At 38.6% G+C, this 22,285-nt stretch overlaps 3 protein-coding genes across 5 annotated transcripts; 1 reads left to right on the top strand and 2 right to left on the bottom strand.

The window, feature by feature from the left end:
• The first annotated feature begins 303 nt into the window (after positions 1 to 303).
• LOC131689632 (porphobilinogen deaminase) lies at positions 304 to 3,024 on the top strand. 2 transcript variants are annotated; one of them, XM_058974863.1, is made up of 3 exons: positions 304 to 681; positions 892 to 964; positions 1,379 to 3,024. In XM_058974863.1, exons 1-3 carry the CDS (start codon positions 625 to 627, stop codon positions 2,887 to 2,889), a joined length of 1,641 nt encoding a protein of 546 aa, XP_058830846.1. In that variant the 5' UTR covers positions 304 to 624; the 3' UTR covers positions 2,890 to 3,024. The 2 variants fall into 2 exon arrangements, with proteins under 2 accessions (XP_058830846.1, XP_058830847.1); XM_058974864.1 differs by lacking the exon at positions 304 to 681 and adding an exon at positions 693 to 828.
• On the bottom strand, positions 3,017 to 3,657 carry LOC131689635 (protein anon-73B1). The gene is made up of 2 exons (XM_058974866.1): positions 3,463 to 3,657; positions 3,017 to 3,402 (listed from the first exon to the last, which is right to left on the bottom strand). Exons 1-2 carry the CDS (start codon positions 3,619 to 3,621, stop codon positions 3,298 to 3,300), a joined length of 264 nt encoding a protein of 87 aa, XP_058830849.1. The 5' UTR covers positions 3,622 to 3,657; the 3' UTR covers positions 3,017 to 3,297.
• A 2,678-nt stretch (positions 3,658 to 6,335) lies between these two features.
• On the bottom strand, positions 6,336 to 11,548 carry LOC131689634 (uncharacterized). 2 transcript variants are annotated; one of them, XR_009305437.1, is made up of 3 exons: positions 11,371 to 11,548; positions 10,823 to 11,059; positions 6,336 to 6,568 (listed from the first exon to the last, which is right to left on the bottom strand). XR_009305437.1 is itself a non-coding variant. In XM_058974865.1 (2 exons), exons 1-2 carry the CDS (start codon positions 10,723 to 10,725, stop codon positions 6,513 to 6,515), a joined length of 1,035 nt encoding a protein of 344 aa, XP_058830848.1. In that variant the 5' UTR covers positions 10,726 to 10,734; the 3' UTR covers positions 6,336 to 6,512. The 2 variants fall into 2 exon arrangements, 1 of the variants encoding a protein (XP_058830848.1); XM_058974865.1 differs by lacking the exons at positions 10,823 to 11,059; positions 11,371 to 11,548 and adding an exon at positions 9,747 to 10,734.
• Between the last annotated feature and the right edge of the window lie 10,737 nt (positions 11,549 to 22,285).

Raw genomic sequence — 22,285 nt, 5'->3', positions numbered from 1 at the left:
TACGTTCTGTTCGGGTTTGCATTAATTAGGCTAAACTAAGCTTATTCTACATTGTAACTCAAATTTTATCTGCTCTAATCAAGTAACTTATATCCAAAGCATTTTTCCTTGTCCTGATACTAGATGTAAACCAACAGAATACCGTATTCAAAAAAATTACAATTGCAATAAAAATTATTGCAAAATGCGTACACCTTGGAAATTCCACATAAAATAAGATTTTAGTGTAGTTCAATACAGATATTACGAAATATACTCTGGCTACCCTGCCGTCAACTTAATGTTGACGTGTTTACTTTAGTAACACGCTGCATGCAGCATGAGAAGCATAAAAAACCATTCTGGAGAATGATATGCTGATTCCTCAAACTAAGTTCTAGGAAATATTTTGTGAGACATTGCTGAGCTGGATCATCAAAAGTGTATCAGATATCAGTATGGAAGCCCTGTAAGTGACGAGCTGGATCGTTAAGTAACATCCAAAGGGGTGTTGAATAGGCAGCAGTAGATCTACTCAAACTTTCACCCCGTCAGTTGGAGATCAGATACAGAGGTCAAACACTAAAACTAGTATAGTATCAATTGGTGAACGGCAGGCACGACAACTCGCCAGTATCAATTGCAATGACGGGTGAAGAAACGAAGGGGAAAATAATTCGTGTTGGCTCGAGAAAGAGTGAGGTAAGTGATTAGGAAAGGGGTGGGTGGCTAGACCAATGAAGCATATGTTATATCAGTGCTTTTATGTGTTATGTCATGATACCATTTTTCATTTAACATTGAAAACCTTGAATTCTTAACTGTTATAGGGCCAAAGTTTTATGCTTGGTATCAATCTAGAGAGTCTCGGCGCTTTATATATTCATCTTATTCATTTATTCTGTTTTTCAGCTGGCACTGATTCAAACGAAATATGTTATTACATGTCTACAAAAGCTCAACCCCGATGTTGTATATGAAATACGTAAGTAAATTAATTTACATTTGAAATTGTACCAAAGACATGATTATTTACAAGCAACTTCTTCAAGATGTTGTCCCGACAACGTGTACACCAAGTTGAATATTTTGTTGCATGCTCAAATAAGCTCCCCTCATATCATACCGGTGGAGACGTGCAATGAGTTGCGATTTTTAGTTTCACACCTCTTGTTTCTGGATTCCTTATCTATCTACAAACTAGCTTCCGATTATAAGCAGTTAAAGACACTGCTGCAGACTTGATTTCAAAAGTGATAATGTTGTCGAGACATCACCTCTGAACACTTGCAATAATTGTCACAAAGACCCAAGCAGTTTATGCTTCAGAGTAATTGTTCGTTGTGCATCCTCTAAAATCTGTTGTAATATAATACAAAATCAATGTTTCTTCTCCCAGATACTATGACAACGGTTGGCGATCGAGTGCTGAACAAATCGTTGCCGAAAATCGGTGAAAAGTCTTTGTTTACCAAAGACCTGGAAGATGCGCTACGCACTGGAGGCGTAGATTTTGTTGTACACTCTCTGAAAGACCTTCCAACGACATTGCCGATCGGAATGGCGATCGGTGCCGTACTGGAGCGGGAGGATCCTCGTGACGCTCTGGTGTTAAACGGAAAGCATCGAGGAAAAACGTTAAATACACTGCCGAAAGGGGCCGTCATCGGAACATCATCTCTGCGAAGATCTGCTCAACTAGCAAGAACTTATCCCCATTTGACGGTGTGTGACATCCGCGGGAACTTGAACACTCGTCTGGCTAAGCTGGATGCAGAAAGTTCCAAATTTGCGGGCATCATTTTGGCCCAAGCAGGTCTAACAAGAATGTCCTGGGACAAGCGGATCGATCAGACCATTGAGCCTGCCGAGATACTCTATGCTGTGGGACAAGGTGCGTTAGCTGTCGAATGTCGTTCCAATGACGAATATATTCTAGAAATGTTGTACCAGCTCTGCCATTTGGATACTCAGTGTAGGATTTTAGCCGAACGAAGTTTCTTGAAAACACTGGGAGGTGGATGTAGTGCACCGGTTGCTGTTTGTACAAATTTGAAACGGAAAAGAGATTCCACATTACTCAACATTACGGGTGCTGTCTGGAGTTTGGACGGTAAAACAGAATTACGAGCGGAAGATGGTTGCTCGTTTCAATTGCTTGATACCGACGAACTAGATTTAGATAATGGGAACACGCTTCCTGCAAAGAAAACTCGAATTGCAGAGGATGTGACCGACAATGCTATTGGTGCAAGTCTATTGACACAAACAAACATCACAGAAAAACAACGAAAGAGTCCGGAGATTGTAGATGATTCCGAGCCTGGTTGTTCGCAAATAGGAGAGTCGCTTGATTTAGCAAAGTTCATGGCCACTCACGGTGATATGTTCCAAAAGTGTCCTTTCTCTGGGGAGAAAAAAGGTTCAAAGGTAGAAAATACGATACAGGAAAAAGGACAAGGGGATGCAAAGGACCTCAGCATTTGCCCAAGCAGTGCATTTCCAGTGGGAGTTGATTTTATGGGAGATTGTCCATATGTCAGTACCGAACAAAAGGTAGATCAATCCGGCCAGGGTGCTCTTAAATGTCCCATCAGCGGAAAATGGATTAATGCCAAGCATGCGGAGCAACAGCCCCTTCAAGAAGCAAGTATTGATAAATGTCCATTTCTGACGCAACAAGCCAAGATTCTAGATTACAACGAGAATCTACAGCGTGTTATTGTGACACCTACTTTGGAGGATAGCAGTGAGATGCTTTTCTGCGGCATGTTCCGCCACAAACCCGTTCGACGGGATATCTTTGAATCGGCCGAAAGATTAGGGCAACGCTTAGCGCATGACCTGATATCGAAGGGTGCGTTGGACATCATGAAATGCGCCCAAAACGAGATACATTCAAAGGTTTAGCAATATTTTTCTATTCCTCATTAGATTAGTGAAAATACTATTGAAAAGGTGTTGTTACTGTTAGTGGTGTTTGTATGATCAGGTATTCAGGGACCATTTGATGACAATTATTTAGGTACTAGAAAAATCTTTTTTTCCAGAATAAATAATTTCTTTTGAATTTATTACGTTTTTGAACGAAACAGAAAGAAATCTGCAAATACTAATCGGAAGGGATTGAAGTGAATCACTATTTTTAAGGTAATCAATGACAATACTTTTTATATCGTTTAGTACTTAATCTGTCTGAGATTAAAAAACTAAAAAAGAACCGTTCTATAATAAAATCCTAGAATTAATACCATGTATAAAAATCAACACCTAAACATTACACGACAGCTTGAAAATCCAGTATCCGTGACTGTTAATTTAACGCCTCTTTTTCTTGTCCTGTTTCCGACTTCGGTGGTATGGACGTCTGGGGGTGTTCTGCGGTGATGAATGCTCCGAGCTGGAATCTTCACTGTCGTTGCCCTGAAGACATCGCAAAGGAAATTAGACGAACGTTTTTCGTAGCAATTTACCCAGACTTACCTTTGTTCCATTGAAGCCGTCACCGCCTCCAGATGAATCCGGAAGTACTATGCAGGCTGCTAAGCAAACCATTTGGAATATCGCTCCGACGTATAGTCCATATCGGATCACTGTGCCGAAGAAATCCTCCTCAGCAATGCTTACAAGTGTAGCACTCATTTCGTTCGCGCAAGCTGATGTACTGAAGTATCGATTTTTCGCGTACATAAAACATATACGCCGTACGCGTACACGATGTAAGAAAAAAAGGTGGAAACAATTATATTTTTGTGCTGGTTTGTTGGTACCAAACCCATTGTAACTAAAGTTAAATCTTTGCATACGTGGATAGAAATTTACAATAGCATTTATCCTGCAAACAATAATAAAACAGTAGATATTATGGTTATTTCTCTGTTTCAACCTTGTTTGACGTTAAGTTCTCGCAGTAGATTTACAATAAAATTACGGGTAACAATAAATTTTATTGTAAAAAACTAAACAATACAATCACATTAAATTTTACTGTTCCTGAGATAAATGTATAGAAAAAATCAATTATTCAATATTAAGGTCCTAACCACCTCCTTTTTACTGTAAAAGTCGATTTTACATTAAAATATACTATAGAAACGTTAAAGTTTATTGTTTCTGTATTGTGGTATAACACTGGACTTGGTGGTAAATTATTGTAAAATTACAGTACTGTAACAGTGAAAAATATGATTTTGTTACTGTTCATTTCTATTCGGATACCGAAGCAATAAGAACAAATCATAACACAGCGTGTTTTCGTTTTTTCCTTCATTTTATTCGGCTTCCAATTGTAATTTTTTCATGGTTAACGAGAACCTGGCAGTTAAACTATTTTTCAGATCAAGGAAAAATAAATTTATATTTTGTTACGAATGGAATGTTTGTCGAAAAATAAGCCACTATATAGAAACAATAATGTTTCCACCTTCTATACTATAGCCGTAGATTCGCGTGTACTTTGAATTGACAGCAAATCTTGAGCGTTTTTTCAAAACGTCATATCTGCAATGAGTTACTCTGTTTACTTTCACTTTTGATTTTCTACGGCGTCACTATAATACTTTTCACTTATTTTACAGTACAGATCGAAAGACGGTGGTTTTAACTAGCATATTATGCAAAGAGTTGAGGGATAAACGTTAAAGTGACCGAATTATTAACAGAAGAGAAAGTAAACAAAGAGAGTAACTCATTGCAGATATGACGTTTTGAAAAAACGCTCAAGAAATAATTGACATCAAAGCAGCTTTTATGACGTTTGTTTAAGGGCACCCGCACCCTAGATCGTGGATCACGAAACAGAAAAAGGAGCAATTTATGCATCACAATCCATTCAGAACTATTACACCAAGATTGGTCCAATCAGGTCATTAAATCATATGTTGTTGGTCTTTTCAGATGCAGCCGAAGTTGGAAATACAGATTCCTTTTTTTTTACTATTACCTACGTAAAATAACTAGAAATACTTCCCAAAATCGAATTAGTGGGTCACATTCTGTTTTTTGTGTTTCCGTTTATTTGACACGGCTCATAGCGGTAGCTTAACGGAGCCGTGCATCTTTCATGTTTTTGCAATATATAAAAAATAAAAAGAAAAACAAATATTTTTGATTATCCGTTGGATCTCGCGCGCAACTTTTTATCACGCGCGGAGACCTTCTTTCGCGGCGGGAAAACATTTGCCAGCTCGCCGGGATCATTCGATTCTCCCCTGTCCTTCACACCAAGCTTATCGTCGTTAAAAGTGTTCTTGCATTTACGGGTGACCAGTGTAAATCCGTCATCATTATTATCTTCTTCGCCGATGTTGCTTACAGGTGTTTTTGGGTTGCTGGATGCTGCTTTTGCGGTTGTGAATATGGTCTGAACAGCTGCCACAAATTTGGCAACCGTTTGTGGTTCAGGTATTGGTATGGAAAACTCTGTTTTGGGTTGGTTTGCCGTGGATGCGTTGGTAATCGGTAGAGATGCATTTTCCTCTGTATCTTCCGCGCAATGTTGTCCGTGGTGCGCTATCTGATTACAATACATGCACGCAAGAGTCTGCCCCTCATGGGTACATAACGTAGTTCGATTAATAGTAGCTTCGTGGGTTTTGAGCTTTATAGTCAAGTGAGATGGGATAGGTCTTTCGATCAGCATTCTCGCCACAAGAACTTTGCTAGGGGAAAAAAATTCTCCACATATCAGGTGTAACGGATTCTAATTCTTCGTATTGCGACATGCATTCTACAATTAGCTCAGGAGGGGTACGTGGTGATAGGTCAAGTAGCTTTATCTCTATATAATCTTTTTCAATATACATTTTTCAATAAAACTGTCGCTTTGAAATGACAACAGCGAGTAGCAACTTGCCACTGGTCGGCGCTTCGATCGGCCAGCAATCGCTGTACGGAACATGTGTGTGCAAACTTGGACACTTTAATAACTTTATACTTACTTATTTTATCACGGTAGCTATCCTATAAATAAGGGGTTTCGGAGAGAGAGAAGGCGAACTAACTGGGTTAAGAGTTCAATCAAAAGTGACGGCTCTGCCGATATTATATACAATGTTCTTTTGAAAACGTTACATAGCGTTATCTTATGAAAGTCGCTGTTATACGCAAAGGGCGTACACAATAGCTCTTCACCTTTTATATTTTTTTTTGCTTAAACCTAAAACAATTCTTATGTATATTTCAAACACTTAGATTATTTAAAATTCGATTAGTTTTTCAATTCAAACTAGTTCGAGATCAAGCTTTCTTGAATTTGTGTAAATTTCACAGTATAATTTGACATTAGTCTTTTCTCTTTCCTATTTGTAAACAAAATTCGAATCCACCTTTGTGGTATCTGTGGTTCTATCCCCGACCGTTCCGTCGGCAGTATTAATGTCTGCAATTTCCTCTTCGTTCCTCTCCTCTCCAATTCGAGCTCACTAAATCCTTTGAATCCTTCTTCATCCTCACTGTTCGTGTTTGTCTCTACACACTCCGTCCCTTTGGCCGGTCTGTATCTTGAGATCACGTTTGGTCTTCTCTGGCCGGAATCAGGAACTCTTAGCTGAGTACGGTGTGCCATTGTTGGCACGTTTCCAATCGTAATCTGGAATGTGTTTTTAGAGAAACGTTTTAAAAATATTGCTTTTAACCAACGCATGTGCTGATGTGGGTTATGGTTCTTGTACCACACTTCATCACCTTCTATCAGATTGTCAAAAATATCGTTAATATGCCCTCCTACAATCGTAGGAGCATTTAAAGATGATTTTTCATCCACAGAAGGATTTGGTATAGATATTTGTCTTTTAAATTGCTTTTTTGGATTTAGTAAATCAATAAGCGTTTTAGGTGCATATGATAAAACTTTTTCAGATGGAAATTGTTTATCATTTATCAAACAAGTGTTTCTATATGTAAATAAAAATAAATTTATCTGATCTTCCAGGTCCAATCCTTTAGTTTCTGGATCCATAAGGAACTTCTTCACAACTTCTTTAACAGTTCTGACTAATCTTTCTGCCTGACCATTACTTGAAGGATGATATGGCGGACTTTTAAATACTTTTATACCTTGTCTTTCCAGAAACCCGACAAAATTGAAGGAATTGATCGGAGGACCGCCGTCCGATACTAAAACATCCGATAACCCAAATCTAGCAAATAAAGCAACAAGTTTCTTCAGAACTTTTCCTGCGTCCGTGCCATTTTTCATCCAGTCTATTTCAACCCATTTTGAATAGCTATCTACCATAAGTAAAAAGGTATGATGTTCAAAATGAAAGAAATCAATATGAATTCTGCTAAACGGTCGAATTGTAGGAATCCATTTGGATTCCACTTTTGAATTTGGTTCTATCGCCATACTGTTACATTCATGACAAGATTTAACAAACCGTTCTATATCTGAATTAAGACCATACCAATAAACCGAGCGCCTAGCTAGCTGCTTCATTTTCACCATTCCTGCGTGGTTCGCATGTAAGAGCTTTAATGTTTCGTTCTGCATTAGCTGTGGTATAACTACCCTATTCTGATACATTAAGCATTCGTCAACAATCTCTAATTCTTGATGATTAGAAAAAACATTGATGAAACGTTTATCGACTCTTTTGGGCCAACCGCAGCGAATGTATCTAATAATTGTCTGTAAAAACTCATCACCATTAGTCATTTGACCTATTTTAATGTGATCAATGGGCAACTCTTTCGTAAAATTAATACTTCTGACAAACTCTTTATCATATTCTTCTGGAATTTTCTGTTCTAATGGAAATCTGGAACAGAAATCTGCATTGCCCATTTTGGCGGATGGTCGGTATTGAATTTCAAAATTATATATAGAAATTTCCAAAATATATCGGTGGAGTCTCGTTACAAAAAGGGAGTTTCCGCCTTCCTTACCAAAAATGCCAACTAAAGGTTTGTGATCAGTGAAAACAAAAAAATTTTGTCCGTAAAGGTATTTATGAAATTTTTTTATTGTGGAAACCAGAGCCAAGGCTTCTAAGTGTAAGATTGGATAGTTTTTCTGCGCTGAATTCAAAGAGAAGGAAGTGAAGCATATCGGCTTTTCAATTCCATCTATAGTGTGAGCAATTACTCCACCAAGGCCATAGCTCGAAGCATCAGCAACAACCACTATGGGTTTGTTTGGATCAAAAAATTCTAAGAAATTCGTCGCTATCAATGATTTTTTACTTTCTTCAAAGGCCTTATCGCAATTAGCGTCCCATACGTATTTAGTATCATTTTTTAAAAGATTATACAAGTAATATAGTTTTGATGACAAATGTGGTATAAACTTGTGATAATAGTTTATGAGCCCCAGAAAAGATTTCAATTCTTGTACGTTCTTTGGTACCTTTGCTTCCTTAATAGTCGATATCTTACTTGGACACGGCAACAAACCCTTTTCACTAATTATGTGTCCTAAATAAGGTAATTCAGTAACAAAAAACTTGCACTTTTCCCAATTTACTTTTATATTCGCTGCCGACAATTTAGTCAAAACTAATTCCAATTTCCCCAAGCAATCCAGTAAATTTTTACCAGCAATAAGAACATCATCCAAATAACAGTATGTATATTCAATTCCTTGTAAAACTTGGTCCATCACTTGTTGGAAAATTGAAGCACTGGATGATGCTCCTTGCGGCAACCTATTATAGGTATATAACCCTTTAATAGTGTTGATTACCATGAATTTCCTAGACTTTTCTGATAAGGACAACTGTGTGTAAGCGCCCTCCAGATCTAAAGAGCAGAATACTTTACACCCTGCCAACCCAGCAAATAAATCCTGAGCCGACGGCAATGGGTAGGTATTTGGAATCAATAATTTATTTGGCCTGTGTTAAGCCAAAGAGGACCAAGCGCCATTTTGAGGTACTTTATCTAAAATCGCTTTAACATCCAATGTAACACCAGGAACTCTAATATCTATTGTTTTGGGAGCTCAAATAGCAAACGAAAGCAAGCAAGTGTTCTTTGACTTTCTACGTAAATGGTAAGTTATCGAAAAATGAATTTTGGTACGAAAAATATACGAAAAAAATTATGGCGCTTAGTTCGGTTTGGCTTGACGCAGGCCATTTATAGAAGCTTTGCAGTCTATAACCAATCTAATATCATTATTTTTTTTTATCACGATCACTACAGGAGACGCCCATTGGCTCGTTTTGATCGGAGTAATTACTTTTTCATCTTCCAACTTTTGTAAATAATTCAACACTTTATCCTTCAATCTATAAGGAACATTATATGCTTTTTTAAAAATTGGTTCCTCGTTACTGAGCACCAAATCCGCCACGAAACCCACTATAGGCGAAGAAAAATCTTTGATAAACACATCTGCATATTTTTGTTTCAAATCTGGTCCGTATTATTCCCATAATTTATATTGTTGATTTCCAACGAATTACCAAAAAAGTTTCTCCAATTATTGAAGAATACATCTAAACTGTCACGTCCAAGTAAAGGTACAAAGCTATTTTTACAATCTAAAACTACCAAAGTCAAACTAGCTTGTTTTCCTCCAAGCATCACTGAAACCTTTGTTTCACCCCATATTTTAAGTTTATCCCCATTCACAACCAATAATCGTTTATCCGATTTTTTTAGGGGAATATTAAAGTTCGATTCATATTGCTGTTTTCCCATAACGGTTACTGAAGAACCACAATCAACTTCCATTTGGATAGATTTTCCTTCCATGATTACATTAACTAAACAAGGGTTATTAATTTTATTAATGGACGACACTAACATACATTGAACGTCACCTTTATCATCATTGTTGTCGCTTTCGACGTCGTCAGCTCGCATCCTGTCGAACAACTCGCTGAGGCTCCGGTCCGTGCTGGGTCCAGGTTCATTCCATGAGTCTACAAATTTTACTGCGTCGCGGTGTAAGTTCTTCAACCTAAAGCATTTCTTCTTTATATGACCTTTCTTTCCGCAAAAATCACAAATTAATTGAGAATGGTCTTTTTTTACCTTATCTAGGCCGTTGTTCCATTCAGTCATTCTTGAGTTTTGATTGTTCCCTCTGTAACGCGGACTATTCCGAGCATAAGGCGTGAAACCTAACCTGTCCCTTATGGGAACTTTGGAAGAACCTGGTTGATTTGCTACCCTGGCTGCCTCCAGTGTAGCTCCCAGTTTCTCCAACATTAACCCTCTTGGGCGTCTTATTGCATTCAAAGGAGCAAGAGATTCTGTTTTGTTTTCTATTCCCAATGATTTGGCGTTGCACTTCGCCATTTCCCAAGTCATAATGATTTTTTCAGTTGCTTCTACGTTTAAATCTTCATCTTCATTCAGAATTTTCTCTTGAAGTCGAGTATCCCTAATGCCCGAAATAATACGGTCGCGAATTGCCTGATTCTTAAATTCACCAAAGGAACAGAACTCCGCCTGCAGTTTGACGGATAACACATAGTCCTCAAGCGACTCATCTGGTTGCTGAACCCTGTTTGAGAATTTCAAACGTTGTACTAAGCAAGAAGGCTTTTTGTCAAATCTATTCTTCAACTTTTTAACCATGTCGTTATACGACACATTGTTCAAATTTTCTACCGGGTATTGCAGTTTCAATTCTGCATAAACAAGAGGACCGGCCAATGTAATAAAATGGGCCTTTTTCAGGTTTTCGTCAACATTATTTGCAACGAAACAAAATTCTAATCTGTCGACCCAATCACCGAAAGAGACACCCTTGCGGTAGGGTTCGATGGATGACGCCATGCTTAAATGGGCCATGTTTCTGATAAAAATTGGAACAAATAAGTTTTCAAATTTAGTCCCAGATGCCGATAATTATATAAAAAAAATATGAATAATAATTGAATCGACTCACCCGTGTTTCCTTAGTGAATTCTCACCCTGATTGTCGTTTGGCTATAGTAATTGTACTATGCTACACCTTACTCCAAATTATCCGTAGTCCACTATTGCCGACGCCACCCTAGATGAACCGACTGCTAACGGCGATGGGGTAAAATAATTGTCTCCTCTTCACTGCGGCCTGTTTGCCGTACCCGAGCCTTCGCTTGTACCCTCGGCACGCACAAGTCGCGAGAAATGCACACAATTGCTGTGAAAATAATGCAAACAAAACCAATTAGTTTCTTGTCAAAACAAATAAAATTGTTAAAATAAAAGAATGCTTTTGTGCCGTTGGCACAATTGTCAATTGTAAAGAAAATCTTTTATTGTACTGTCGTTTACAAAATGGTGTTTTCCAAAAAAAAAAGTGCTTTTTCCACTTAATCAATTTCGGATATAACCCACTTTTTCGGGTGATCACTTTGTTTTCGGATTAATCACTTCACTGATTTTCTTCGTGCACGCACTTTGCACTTTTCGGATTTTATCTCGTCGCCACTTTAATAACTTTATACTTACTTATTTTATCACGGTAGCTATCCTATAAATAAGGGGTTTCGGAGAGAGAGAAGGCGAACTAACTGGGTTAAGAGTTCAATCAAAAGTGACGGCTCTGCCGATATTATATTCAATGTTCTTTTGAAAACGTTACATAGCGTTATCTTATGAAAGTCGCTGTTATACGCAAAGGGCGTATACAATAGACACAATGGTGATTCACGCATGCGAACCTGAATGCGATGGTGATTTTCAACGTATTTTCATTTAAATGTTTACACAGGTTTTTCGGGAAAGTTTGTTTTAGCTTATATGTCTGTTCTCCTTATACCACTAAGGGGAATGGACACGTTGTGCCAGTTTAGTCGAGGGACAATTCGATTGTAAGTCAGTGAATGCATGACGCGCAAAAGTGACTGAGCCGATGGCAACCACTGTCAGGGATCAGATTAGTTTATACAATCGTGATTCGCTGGTTGGGCTACAGCCTCTGTCCAACTAACGGATTTGATTCGCTAGTTGGACCGACTGACAAATGTCAAAAACTCCAAAGAAGACTGTAAAAGATTGATAAATAGATTGTCAAAGTTAATTCGAAATGAGATTTTGGCGTTCAGATGCTTTTTAGTTGGACAATGGTCGAACTAGCGGAGGTTCAACTAAAAAGCGGTCCAGTTAAAAAGTGACCAACCAGCGAATCACGACTGTATAGATATAAATTCGCCAACTGCTTCGAGCCACTAAACTTTAGTATATTTAAAAGTACTTATTATGTCTTCCAATAATGTTTCTATCACAAAAGATGGCTATGCATGTTCCTGTTTCATATCCGTTGAACCATACTGAGTGGCCTAAATATATTTATTTATTCACAACACTCATCTTTTTTCTCTCTGTATCGCTTTGGTTATCATTGTTTGTCATCTGGATAAAAAAAATTACATTCTAGGATTTATTAAGGCTTAATAATTTGCGAAAACTCATGCATGGGATTATCTAGAGTGAACAAAAATATGATGGTATTGAGTATATCGCTGATCGAAAATCTATAACCATATGCACACATAATACTGACACTTCAAGCAATATTCGATTCCACAAAGCTGAGAAATAAGTTATCAAAATATGTACTGCTAGCGTCGCACAATTCAGCGCACCCACCGGAAGGTTAAGTATGGAAGATCTGTTGAGTAAGTGAATTTTAGCATTTATGATCTTTGCACTTATATAACATAACGTAACATAACAATTCGCTCCCATCCCACTGGTAGCTGCTGCGTTTTTAAGGTGGGGGATTGTAGGCCGTGGTGGTGCTGCCATTTACCAATAACAGTACCACTGTTGGCTGCAAGTTGTATCAATCCTGATTTAAAACGTGTCACGCAGAATAAATGGACAATCTACCGCCTTTATATCCGCTAAGCCAGTTGGGTGGGAAACAATAAAACAATGATAGCGTTGTAGGGTGTGGCAAAGTCTCCACATTGAAGAAAGGTCGCAACGATCCCCTTCAGTATCATCAAAAGAACAAGGAAATGCCGATCAGACCGGATCTACACCAAAAATGTACTAGAAGGAAGTTATCGGGCTGTCTCAACAACCTATGTCTGCAACGTATGTGCATTAACTGTACACATACCGGCACACCGTTGCACCTGTTGGTATGCTTAATGACCACAGCTATGACCGCGCATCACGTCGTCTCAGAGGCTGTCCTTCCATATTGCTCAGGGATACATTGCTCCTACACACATAGTCATCTAGTCTGGCCAACTCTATGGAAAATCATATCCTACGGTCGCGTTGGAAATTACGTCATAGTGGAGAGTTTCGCATTGAATCTGCGTCTATCTCTTGCTCTTCCTAATCTACTTGTCTCATAAGTCCAAAGCGGATCAATCGACAATTAATGGATACGATGAAAATGCTAGCAGTGTTAAACCTTACTCGCGAATATCTTTTCCTATAACTGTACTGTTTCACCCTCATCTTAAAACAGAATTAGATAATCCCTGTTCTAGTCAATATTGGTGGTTATTAGGATATGGATCAGGCAAATCCTCAATGTTTTTCCTTTTATCATTATTCTGAGTAACTGCACGGGTGAAGGTATTTCTAGGTTTCACAAAAAGAATCTCTGCCCATAAAGAATTTGGAAAATGTTTATCCGCGATTCCCTATAAAGTTTGCTCGAACCGAATTGTTATCTGGTTCGACTCGAACAGATCACATCGACCCGAAAAGGTTACTCAGGATTTCTAGGAGCTGCTATGCTTGGTCGAGTTAAATCATCATAAAAATAAGTATCTCTTAGGTGCCAGTCCTGCAATCCTTTCCTGAACTAGCATCACACCCAAGGGCAAAAGGGTTGACAACTAGCAGGATCCACATGTCCCCCACCCAAGCAAATTGATCTATCCACTAGCAAATATGAATACACAATTACACTGCTGACCAATAAAATAGGTGTTGTATCGTTTGACCTTGTTGTACACTGTCGTATGGTATCACTTAGCGCGTATCACATCGACCGTTCGCGATCGCGTCCAAACCTCGACTGACGCTTTCGCGTTCGTCTCACCCAAAGCACCCATCAGCCGAGCAGTGTATGGGCTAACCCGATACATCCCTCCAAAATTTTTAAAATGTATCACGTATTGATTGGCATCATTTTATGCCTCGAGTCTTTTTATTTAATCACTACATATTTTATTCAACAAAGTCATTTAATCTTACCGGTTTACGACAAATCCTGCGCTTCTTTGATACGTCTGCGTTTCCTATTTCTTCTGAAACTATCAATTCGCTTGACTTACCAGTACCCTCAACTCCTTCATCGACCGCTCTTTGATGTTCTTGTTCCTCTATTTCATTCAAAGGGTCTCGGGCTTCTAGTCGTTTGAGATGTGTGCTGTTTCCTACATACACTTTACCACTTTCCTTTGACTTAACAGTAATCGCCCCCCCCCCCCCCCCCCCATTCACACAAACAACTTTAAACTCTTCGTTTCCAAACTTAGGTTGTAATGATCCGATCTTCAAATTTTTCATCAGCACTGTATCCCCTTCTTTAAGACAATGTACCGTTGCCTGGCGTCGTTCGTCGATTTTGATTTTATTCTTTTCCTTAAAGGTCATATCCCGATCTTTCGAAGCTTCCAGTGACAGACTATCATTCTTAAGTGTTGATGGAAGCGTGTTCCTTAATTCGCGGTTAAACATCATTTTACCTGGAGAGATCCCCGTTGTCTCTTGTGGTGTACAATGGTACATCAAGAGATATTCCTCCAAATCCGTTTCCCATTCTGTTTTTTGTATAACGCTTATTTTAATGCGTCTTCCCAGATTCCTCATTTGCCTTTCTACAGCACCGTTTTGTTCCGGCCAATACGGGGTAGACAAATTTAAATGAATGCCGTAGCTGGTACAAAACTGTTTAAGCTCAACCGATCTAAACTGTGGTCCATTATCTGCAGTTATCGAACGTGGGATGCCAAAAGAAGCGAACATTTTCAACAATGCACTGACTACTTTTTGAGACGTCGCAGGTTTCATTGGTTTTATCTGAATAAATCGGCTTGTATAGCATACTACAACCAGCAGTGATTTCCCCGAGGGTAACCCTTCTTTAAAATCCATGGCCAGATCCTGCCATGGCTGAGTTGGTACGCGGCGTATAATTGGGTTCGGTTTATCTGGCAAAGAAGTCATTCGACATGGCTTACAGCTTCTAACCAATTGTTCTACCATTTGGTCCATTCCTGGGAACCATACTTTTGAACGAAGATGTGCCTTCATTCCCGTGCTTCCTTGGTGCCCTATGTGAGCAAGTTGTACGATCTTCTCTCGTAAACTATCTGGAATTACGATCCTGTCCCCTCTTAAAATCAAATCCCCGTATTGAATGAGATCCTCTTTAATTGTCGTTGTTTTATATTGTAGTGCAACATCGTCCCAATTTCCGCTAGAAATCGCATATTTCACCTTACACAGTTCGTCGTCTTGCATCGTTGCGTTTTCCAACTCTTCAAATTTAATCGCCACTGGTTTAATTTCGTTAATCAGCCAGTTGACCACATCTGGCTCGCCATTTGAATATTCATCTTTGACAGCCATTCTCGAGAAAGAATCCGCTAGGTTTAGATCCCCTGGTTCATATCGGACTTCGAAATCAAACGCCTGTAATCTCAAAATCCATCGCTCTATTCTCGCCGATGGTTTTGATTGCGCACGATTGAATAAATATTGTAGCGGTTTGCAGTCAGTGATGAGGGTGAAATGTCGTCCGGATAGGTAAATATATAGTTTTTCCATCGCCCACACTATGGCATAACACTCCTTTTCGGTCTGACAATACTTTTTCTCATGGCTTGCAAGGCTTTTAGATGCACAGTATACTGTTCGGGATATCCCGTCCTTTACTTGTATGAGAATTGCACCAATACCCACTGGACTGGCGTCCGTTACTAACATCGTTTCGTCTTTCAAGTCATAAAACCCAAGAGCATCTACTTTTCCTAGCACGGATTTTATCCGTTCAAGTTCATCAGTATGAATTTTTTGCCACATGAAAGTTGTATTCTTAACCAGAAGCTGCCTCATGTGGAACGTTATAGTGGCTAAATTAGGGATAAATTTTCCAACGAAAGTGATCATGCCCAAGAGTGATCTAAGTTCTGTAATATCTTTAGGTTGTCGTAGGTCCAATATTGCTTGGACCTTGTCCTGAGTAGGCTTGACTCCATTTACCGAAATAAGGTGACCTAAGAAAACCGCTTCGGTTACTCCAAAAACAGTTTTCTTCTCGTTAACTTTCATTTTCCATTCTTTTAGCCGTGACATTACTTCCAGCAACCTTTCATCGTGTTCTTCGTCGGAACACCCATGAACAAGTAAGTCATCCATAAAAACTATTAACCCATCAATTCCGCGGAACAAGTTCTCCATTGCTCGTTGGAAAAGCTCTGGGGCCGACTTGATTCCAAACATTAATCTTTGAAATCGATATACCCCACTTCTAGATGCAAATGTGGTTATGTTTCGACTTTGGGGCTCTAGTTCAAAATGATAATATGCAGACTCTAAGTCAATTTTCGACAATTTAGAAATCTTTCGAATAGATGCAAGAGCTGAATCGATGTTTGGCATTGGATAATTTTCCCTAATCACAGCCTGATTAGCAACCCTCATATCGACGCAAAGCCTTATTCTCCCATCTGATTTCCGAACCGGTACAAGTGGTGAAACCCATGATAGTGGTCCTTCGGCACGCTCAATAATTTTTTTATCTAACAATTCTTGAATAACCTTCAGATAGAAATTTTATTATGAAAAAAATGACAATCGATTCGAAATGAAGCTTGATTTGGTTACCTTTTCTACATCGGCTTCCATTGCTATTGGTAGTCTTCGCGCGGGCTGGATAACCGGTGATACGTTGGGATCGATCTGTATTTTCAGCGGAAAGTTAAGTATTTTCGGAAACTCCTGCTCCTCGACCGATTCTGAAGTTCCCCCGATGATTTTGTTAACATTATACCCGATTTTCAGGACCCCAAGGGCAAATGCAGTTGATTTACTGAGAAGATCTGTTTGACCCTTTGGAGCCACTAGAATGTGTGCCCAAATGCCGTTCTCTTCGTTCGGTATTCCGATTTCTGCTTCGAAAACTTTACTGAAATGAATTTTTCCATCGCTCGCGAAAGCTTCAAACGCTAAATTCATTTCCTCGGCGTTTTTTTCGTTAATGATTGCAGCTCCCAATTGTTTCAACATATGATACGTACTTTCTCGAATTATGTTTGCCGATGAGCCAGAGTCTACCACCATTTTAGTAGGCACGCCTCCGAGATTGAACTGGAGAATTTCGGATGTTTCGTTGTCATTTACAAAAAAACTCCTTGCTGCTTCTCGTTCATATCGCCATCGAAAACCGCGAATATCTTTTTCTTGTCCCCCTTTTGAATGATGTCGTTGCTCTTTCTTTTACGGCAGCATATTTTAAAATGGCCTTTTGTACCGCAGTTATAACACATCACATTCCTCGCTGGACATTTTTCGGTATCCCTGGCAATATGTCCCGATCGGTTGCAATTATAGCACTTCCGTGAACTATTCTCAGCAAACTTCTTTGGAAAAGTTGGTTTTTCTGATACTTTTTGTATGACCGAGTGCTGCTCTAAAGATACCGAAGGTTTTTCGTATTCTTTTGCTTGTTTTTGTACCTCTTCGATTGTCTTCCCCAGCTGTAAAGCTTCAGTGAGATTCTTCTCTTCGGTCAAAAGTCTTTTTCGTAAATCTAAAGACTGACAAGATTCGATGATCTGGTCTACGATCATATCGTCAATGTCGTGAAATCTGCATCTTTTTGCTTGTTCTTTAAGCCGAAAGACAAAATCTTCGAAATTCTCGTCTATTTCCTGTTTAAGTGAACGAAACTGATGCCTCTCAAATCGTTTATTTAGTTGAGGTGCGAAATAATTATCGATCGACACTAGAGCCGACTCATATTGCAAAACTCGAAATTCTGAAGAATTTTCGATTGCTATGCCAACCTGTACTTTGTCAACTTTATCGTAGTACGTTTGAAGTTCAATTCCTCCAAGTACCAAAAGCAGATTATATTTTTCTTCCTCATCAACTATTCCATTTGCTGCTATAAATCGCTCGAATGCGCGTTTCCATTTTCCCCAATCATTTCTGGGATCCGATCCAACCATAAAAGCTGGCATCACCGCCGCATCTGTTGACACAAACAACAAAGCAAAAAAAAATAAGCTTTATTTTAACATACCCAGCGCGAAGTTCTATCGCTTCGAAACTAGCACGAAGCTACCATACATCAACAACCAGCACGAAGCTTTAGTCCAGTGGGATACAGAGCTTTTTTATTTCTCTCTACAGCCGTCCGGCTATTTGACACATTAGTCATGCACGAAGCTGCCACGCATTACCCACCAGCACGAAGCTATAGTCTCGGCTAAGCACGGAGCTTTTTTCAATCCCTAACAAATCAAGTAATGCTTTCCAATCTCACTCGCACAGTACCGAGGCACTAAAAGCTTATGACTGACGCTCTCGAACACGCCATTTTGAAAAGAAATTGTATGTAATGAAAAATCTGTAATTAACCACTCAAACTAAGAAAATTGAACATTTTAAATAAACAACCTAATCATCACATGTTGCAATCAGAAAAAATCGCCGCCCGGGAAAATTATCCAGAAAAAAAACACATTTTCGGTCGGCCCGCACTATTTTTTTATCTCTTGCTTGCATTTTCCTATTATTCCCATTTTTTTATTATTTTGCTTACCGATTTTTAACCTCGTCGCCATTGTATCGTTTGACCTTGTTGTACACTGTCGTATGGTATCACTTAGCGCGTATCACATCGACCGTTCGCGATCGCGTCCAAACCTCGACTGACGCTTTCGCGTTCGTCTCACCCAAAGCACCCATCAGCCGAGCAGTGTATGGGCTAACCCGATACAGGTGTGAGATAAAAATACATGAAATTTTAAGTTTTCTCTAAAAATATTTTTATATTCAAATATTTTATAGTTAGGCACAGTCGTAAATATGAAAAAGAACTCTTTTATTTGTAAATTAAATGTTATGCTTTACCGTAACTCTCTCTTCTCCATGAAATCCAAAAAAATACCTGGTCAATGAAAAAGGTGTATTGTAATCTATTGCATTAAAAAAATTCAAATCGAATGATTTTAAGACTTTAATATTTTTAACAACTAGTAGCCTGTGTAACCTCCCTTATTCAACCAAATTTTATCCATTCGCCTTGGCCTTGAGTCATTAAAACGCTGATAAGTTTCCGTTGGCATAGTGTAGCATTCCTTTTAAGCTGCTTCCCACAAACGACCCTTATTTCTGAAATTTTGGCCGGATAACTTCTTTTTAAGTACATTCCGTAGATTTTCTACGGGATTGATGACAGGAGATAGGTAGGGTCCCTAATTATAATCACTTTATTATCCCGCCATCATTCCTTTACATATTTCGGTGTGTGTTTTCGATCAATATCTTGCTGAAACTGCAATATAAAGGCACGTTATCTTTGGCATAGCACTGCATGACATCCTTTAGGATGTCCATCCTTTAGCCTTGCATTCGTATCTTGCCCTTATAGTGGTGTTGCGAAAAATAGGACCTGCGTAATTCCACGAAAAGTACCCCCAAACCTCATTGTTTTCGCCCTCGCGCTTTACCATATTTTGCGTGTGTCGCAGATCAAACTTTTTGCACTTTGGACGTCTAACATTTCGTTGTGCATCGGACGAAAATAGGTTTATCTTCGATTGGCTCCTTGAAAGATATGTCGCCATTTTTGATTCCTTCTGAACCAGGCTCATTATCGGTGTTGAAAACTAAATTGCATATTTCTGTGAAGGCTTTTGCTTCGCAATAGTGGAACCTTTTTAGCAATTATTTCTGGAAGATTGGGATTTTACATCTTACGGCGAACTGTTCTCGGATTTACCACATTTTCAATTTGTGCTGTAATAATCCTGGATGACGCGAATGGATCAGATTTCGCTAATAAAGCAAAACAATGGTCAGCTGCTGTAGATGTTTTCTTGGGTTTTTTTGTGTGTTTCTTTTTTTCAAAGATTTTAAGGCATTTGTAAGGAAGTTTTCGGAATGCCGAAGTATATTCGCGATTTATTTATACGTCTTATTTTCTTTAACAAAATTTCTTAGCAAAACTCGTTCCACTTGAGTACAGTGAGATGCTTGACCCATTCTATAACAAATCATTGACTTATTAAACATTTAAATACATTTATTAGCACGCAGATTACAAACTTTACCAAATAAAACATATAATGGTATTGTGTAAAATAATAACCCATTAATATATTTCGCACACCTATTATATTGACCACACAAAAAAGCCTGCGGCAGTCTTGTTTTACATCTTGACAAAGATTGCAAATGTAATCAGCGCCAACAACCCACTAGTAACTTGACAGATACCAAGGCTTGTGCAACGGCACGACCTGAAACTTAGTGAAATTTATCGAGGAAAAAGTGTCCGAGTAGTTTACCGCCAGTTACCAGTACATTTAGTGACCCCTCGATGTGGTCAAGAAAATTAGTTTTTCAGCAGCACTTCCTTGTTTTGATTTTCAGTTGCTGTGTAGCAACCTTGTTGTTATGCTTATGTTAATAAGCAAATAAAAATAACTTAGGAGAAAGACTATCCAATATTCGAGTGAGTGCGAGCAAATTTGCTTAACTGGCCCAACTTTGGTAAAAACCGTATTTCAGAATAGCTGAGCATGGGATCAGTCGCTAGCATCGCAAGTCAGTTCGTACTTTTTGCTTGTATCATATAAAACTGACAGATAATTTTTTTTTTGGGATATTCAACGTTCGTTGGCTCAAGGTTTATTTCTGCTCGCTTTTATGACCAATGGAATGCCCGCCAGTTCGATTTTACGAGTTTCTTTCGGTGCAACCATAGGTGGATCCGAAACTAAGCCACACAATTGACGAATCTCAGGTGCGGGGAGAAATTTAATTCGAAAGCCAAAACCAGAACCTGCGAGTGCTACCAGAAAGCAATCTAGTTTTCAACTCAGTACAAATAGTTCGATTGATGGAAGCGTGAGATTCAGGAAAACTAACGATTGCTCTCTGTTGAAAACAATTGCTATCGATAAACACAACCTTTAGAAACTGTCCAATGCTAACTGAATGTTAAAATGATAATTTAATTCGATTTCAATTGAATCAAAAAATATTGGAAAAAAACTTCGTCTACAATCAAATTTACTTGCGATTTTCATCGTTACAACGAGTAATATCACTTGTTTTAAATAGTTAGAAAGATTGATTTTATAATATGTGTGTTCGAAGTATCTTTTTGTATATCCAGATCAAACCGATCTTGATTCGTATCATTGAGAATTATGTACATCGTTTTAGTGACAGGATCAGTTTGAATCAAAAATCAGATCAATAGCATCAATCAAGCTTTTGTCCTGGAAAAAAATCGTATTCTGTTCTACCCCATTTTTGTTTTATTCAACATAAAAACAGTTTATAATATAAATCAAATTCCATGATTCAATAAAACGACATAATTTTTCTATATTCTTTGTTGTCACACGATAATTATGATCCATTATAACCGTAAAGGCTTGTTTACAGGTTGAGAAATGGGTCACGGGATTTCGCGTGGGATTTGTGCTGCAATTTGGTCAGGGAAAATTTTCTGTCGAAATCTCTCTGAGCTATCAAACCAAAAGTTCTACTGCTTCTATAAAATACAAACCGTATCAAAATAGTACCAAATTTTGAGACAAACGAAAACACCATTTTTTCCCGCTTAGAACAATTCAGGTTAAATTGTTCTAGGTCAGATTTTGTGCGTGGAAAGTTTTGAAAGTCCGTAACGTTTTCCGGGGTCGGGTTTATATTTAATGAAAATTGTCATTTTGGTGAACTCATTTCCCACCACGGGATTCGAAATCCTGGGCTCAATTTTTAATACACGGACCAAAATCTCTTGACACGTTTTTCGAACTGTAAACCAGCCTTAAGACAAAGCTGGATAACAACACGGTTGGCTTCCGTTCGGTTAGATTTTGGCAGGTCGTTACTACTGACTTTTCCAATGTCTTCGATTGGTTCATCCATATTGCGCGCCCATGAAGTAGCCAAACTCATCGTTTTGCATTGTAAGCCGGCGTATTTCGTTACTTGATATCAGTATTTCATTTCGGCACTGAAAATATTCAAGTAGATGAACTGCAGTAACCGGAAGTAAAATTAAAAATAATAGAAACACCAAAACTATTAATGGAGTTTACTTACGCAGCATCATTCGACAGCTGCGTCATGAAGTGGCCGACTATCGATCGTTCGTTACGCCAGGGACTGATCATAGCAGAAGTTTCCGTAGACCACAAGC

The sequence above is a fragment of the Topomyia yanbarensis genome, chromosome 3 (assembly GCF_030247195.1).
Source record: "Topomyia yanbarensis strain Yona2022 chromosome 3, ASM3024719v1, whole genome shotgun sequence".
In the NCBI taxonomy this organism is placed as follows: domain Eukaryota; kingdom Metazoa; phylum Arthropoda; class Insecta; order Diptera; family Culicidae; genus Topomyia; species Topomyia yanbarensis.
The sequence above is the reverse complement of the archived record's forward strand: the minus strand, read 5'-3'. Positions and strand labels throughout refer to the sequence as shown.

Bases quoted from the DNA above. Each gene is read 5' to 3' on its own strand.
- LOC131689632 (XM_058974863.1), top strand. From the start codon at position 625: ATGACGGGTGAAGAAACGAAGGGGAAAATAATTCGTGTTGGCTCGAGA. The intron at 682-891 runs GTAAGTGATTAG...TCTGTTTTTCAG, and splicing joins TTGGCTCGAGAAAGAGTGAG to CTGGCACTGATTCAAACGAA. The intron at 965-1,378 runs GTAAGTAAATTA...TTCTTCTCCCAG, and splicing joins CGATGTTGTATATGAAATAC to ATACTATGACAACGGTTGGC.
- LOC131689635 (XM_058974866.1), bottom strand. From the start codon at position 3,621: ATGAGTGCTACACTTGTAAGCATTGCTGAGGAGGATTTCTTCGGCACA. The intron at 3,403-3,462 runs GTAAGTCTGGGT...CGATGTCTTCAG, and splicing joins ACGGCTTCAATGGAACAAAG to GGCAACGACAGTGAAGATTC.
- LOC131689634 (XM_058974865.1), bottom strand. From the start codon at position 10,725: ATGGCCCATTTAAGCATGGCGTCATCCATCGAACCCTACCGCAAGGGT. The intron at 6,569-9,746 runs GTGACGTTCAAT...AACACATTCCAG, and splicing joins CGACAACAATGATGATAAAG to ATTACGATTGGAAACGTGCC.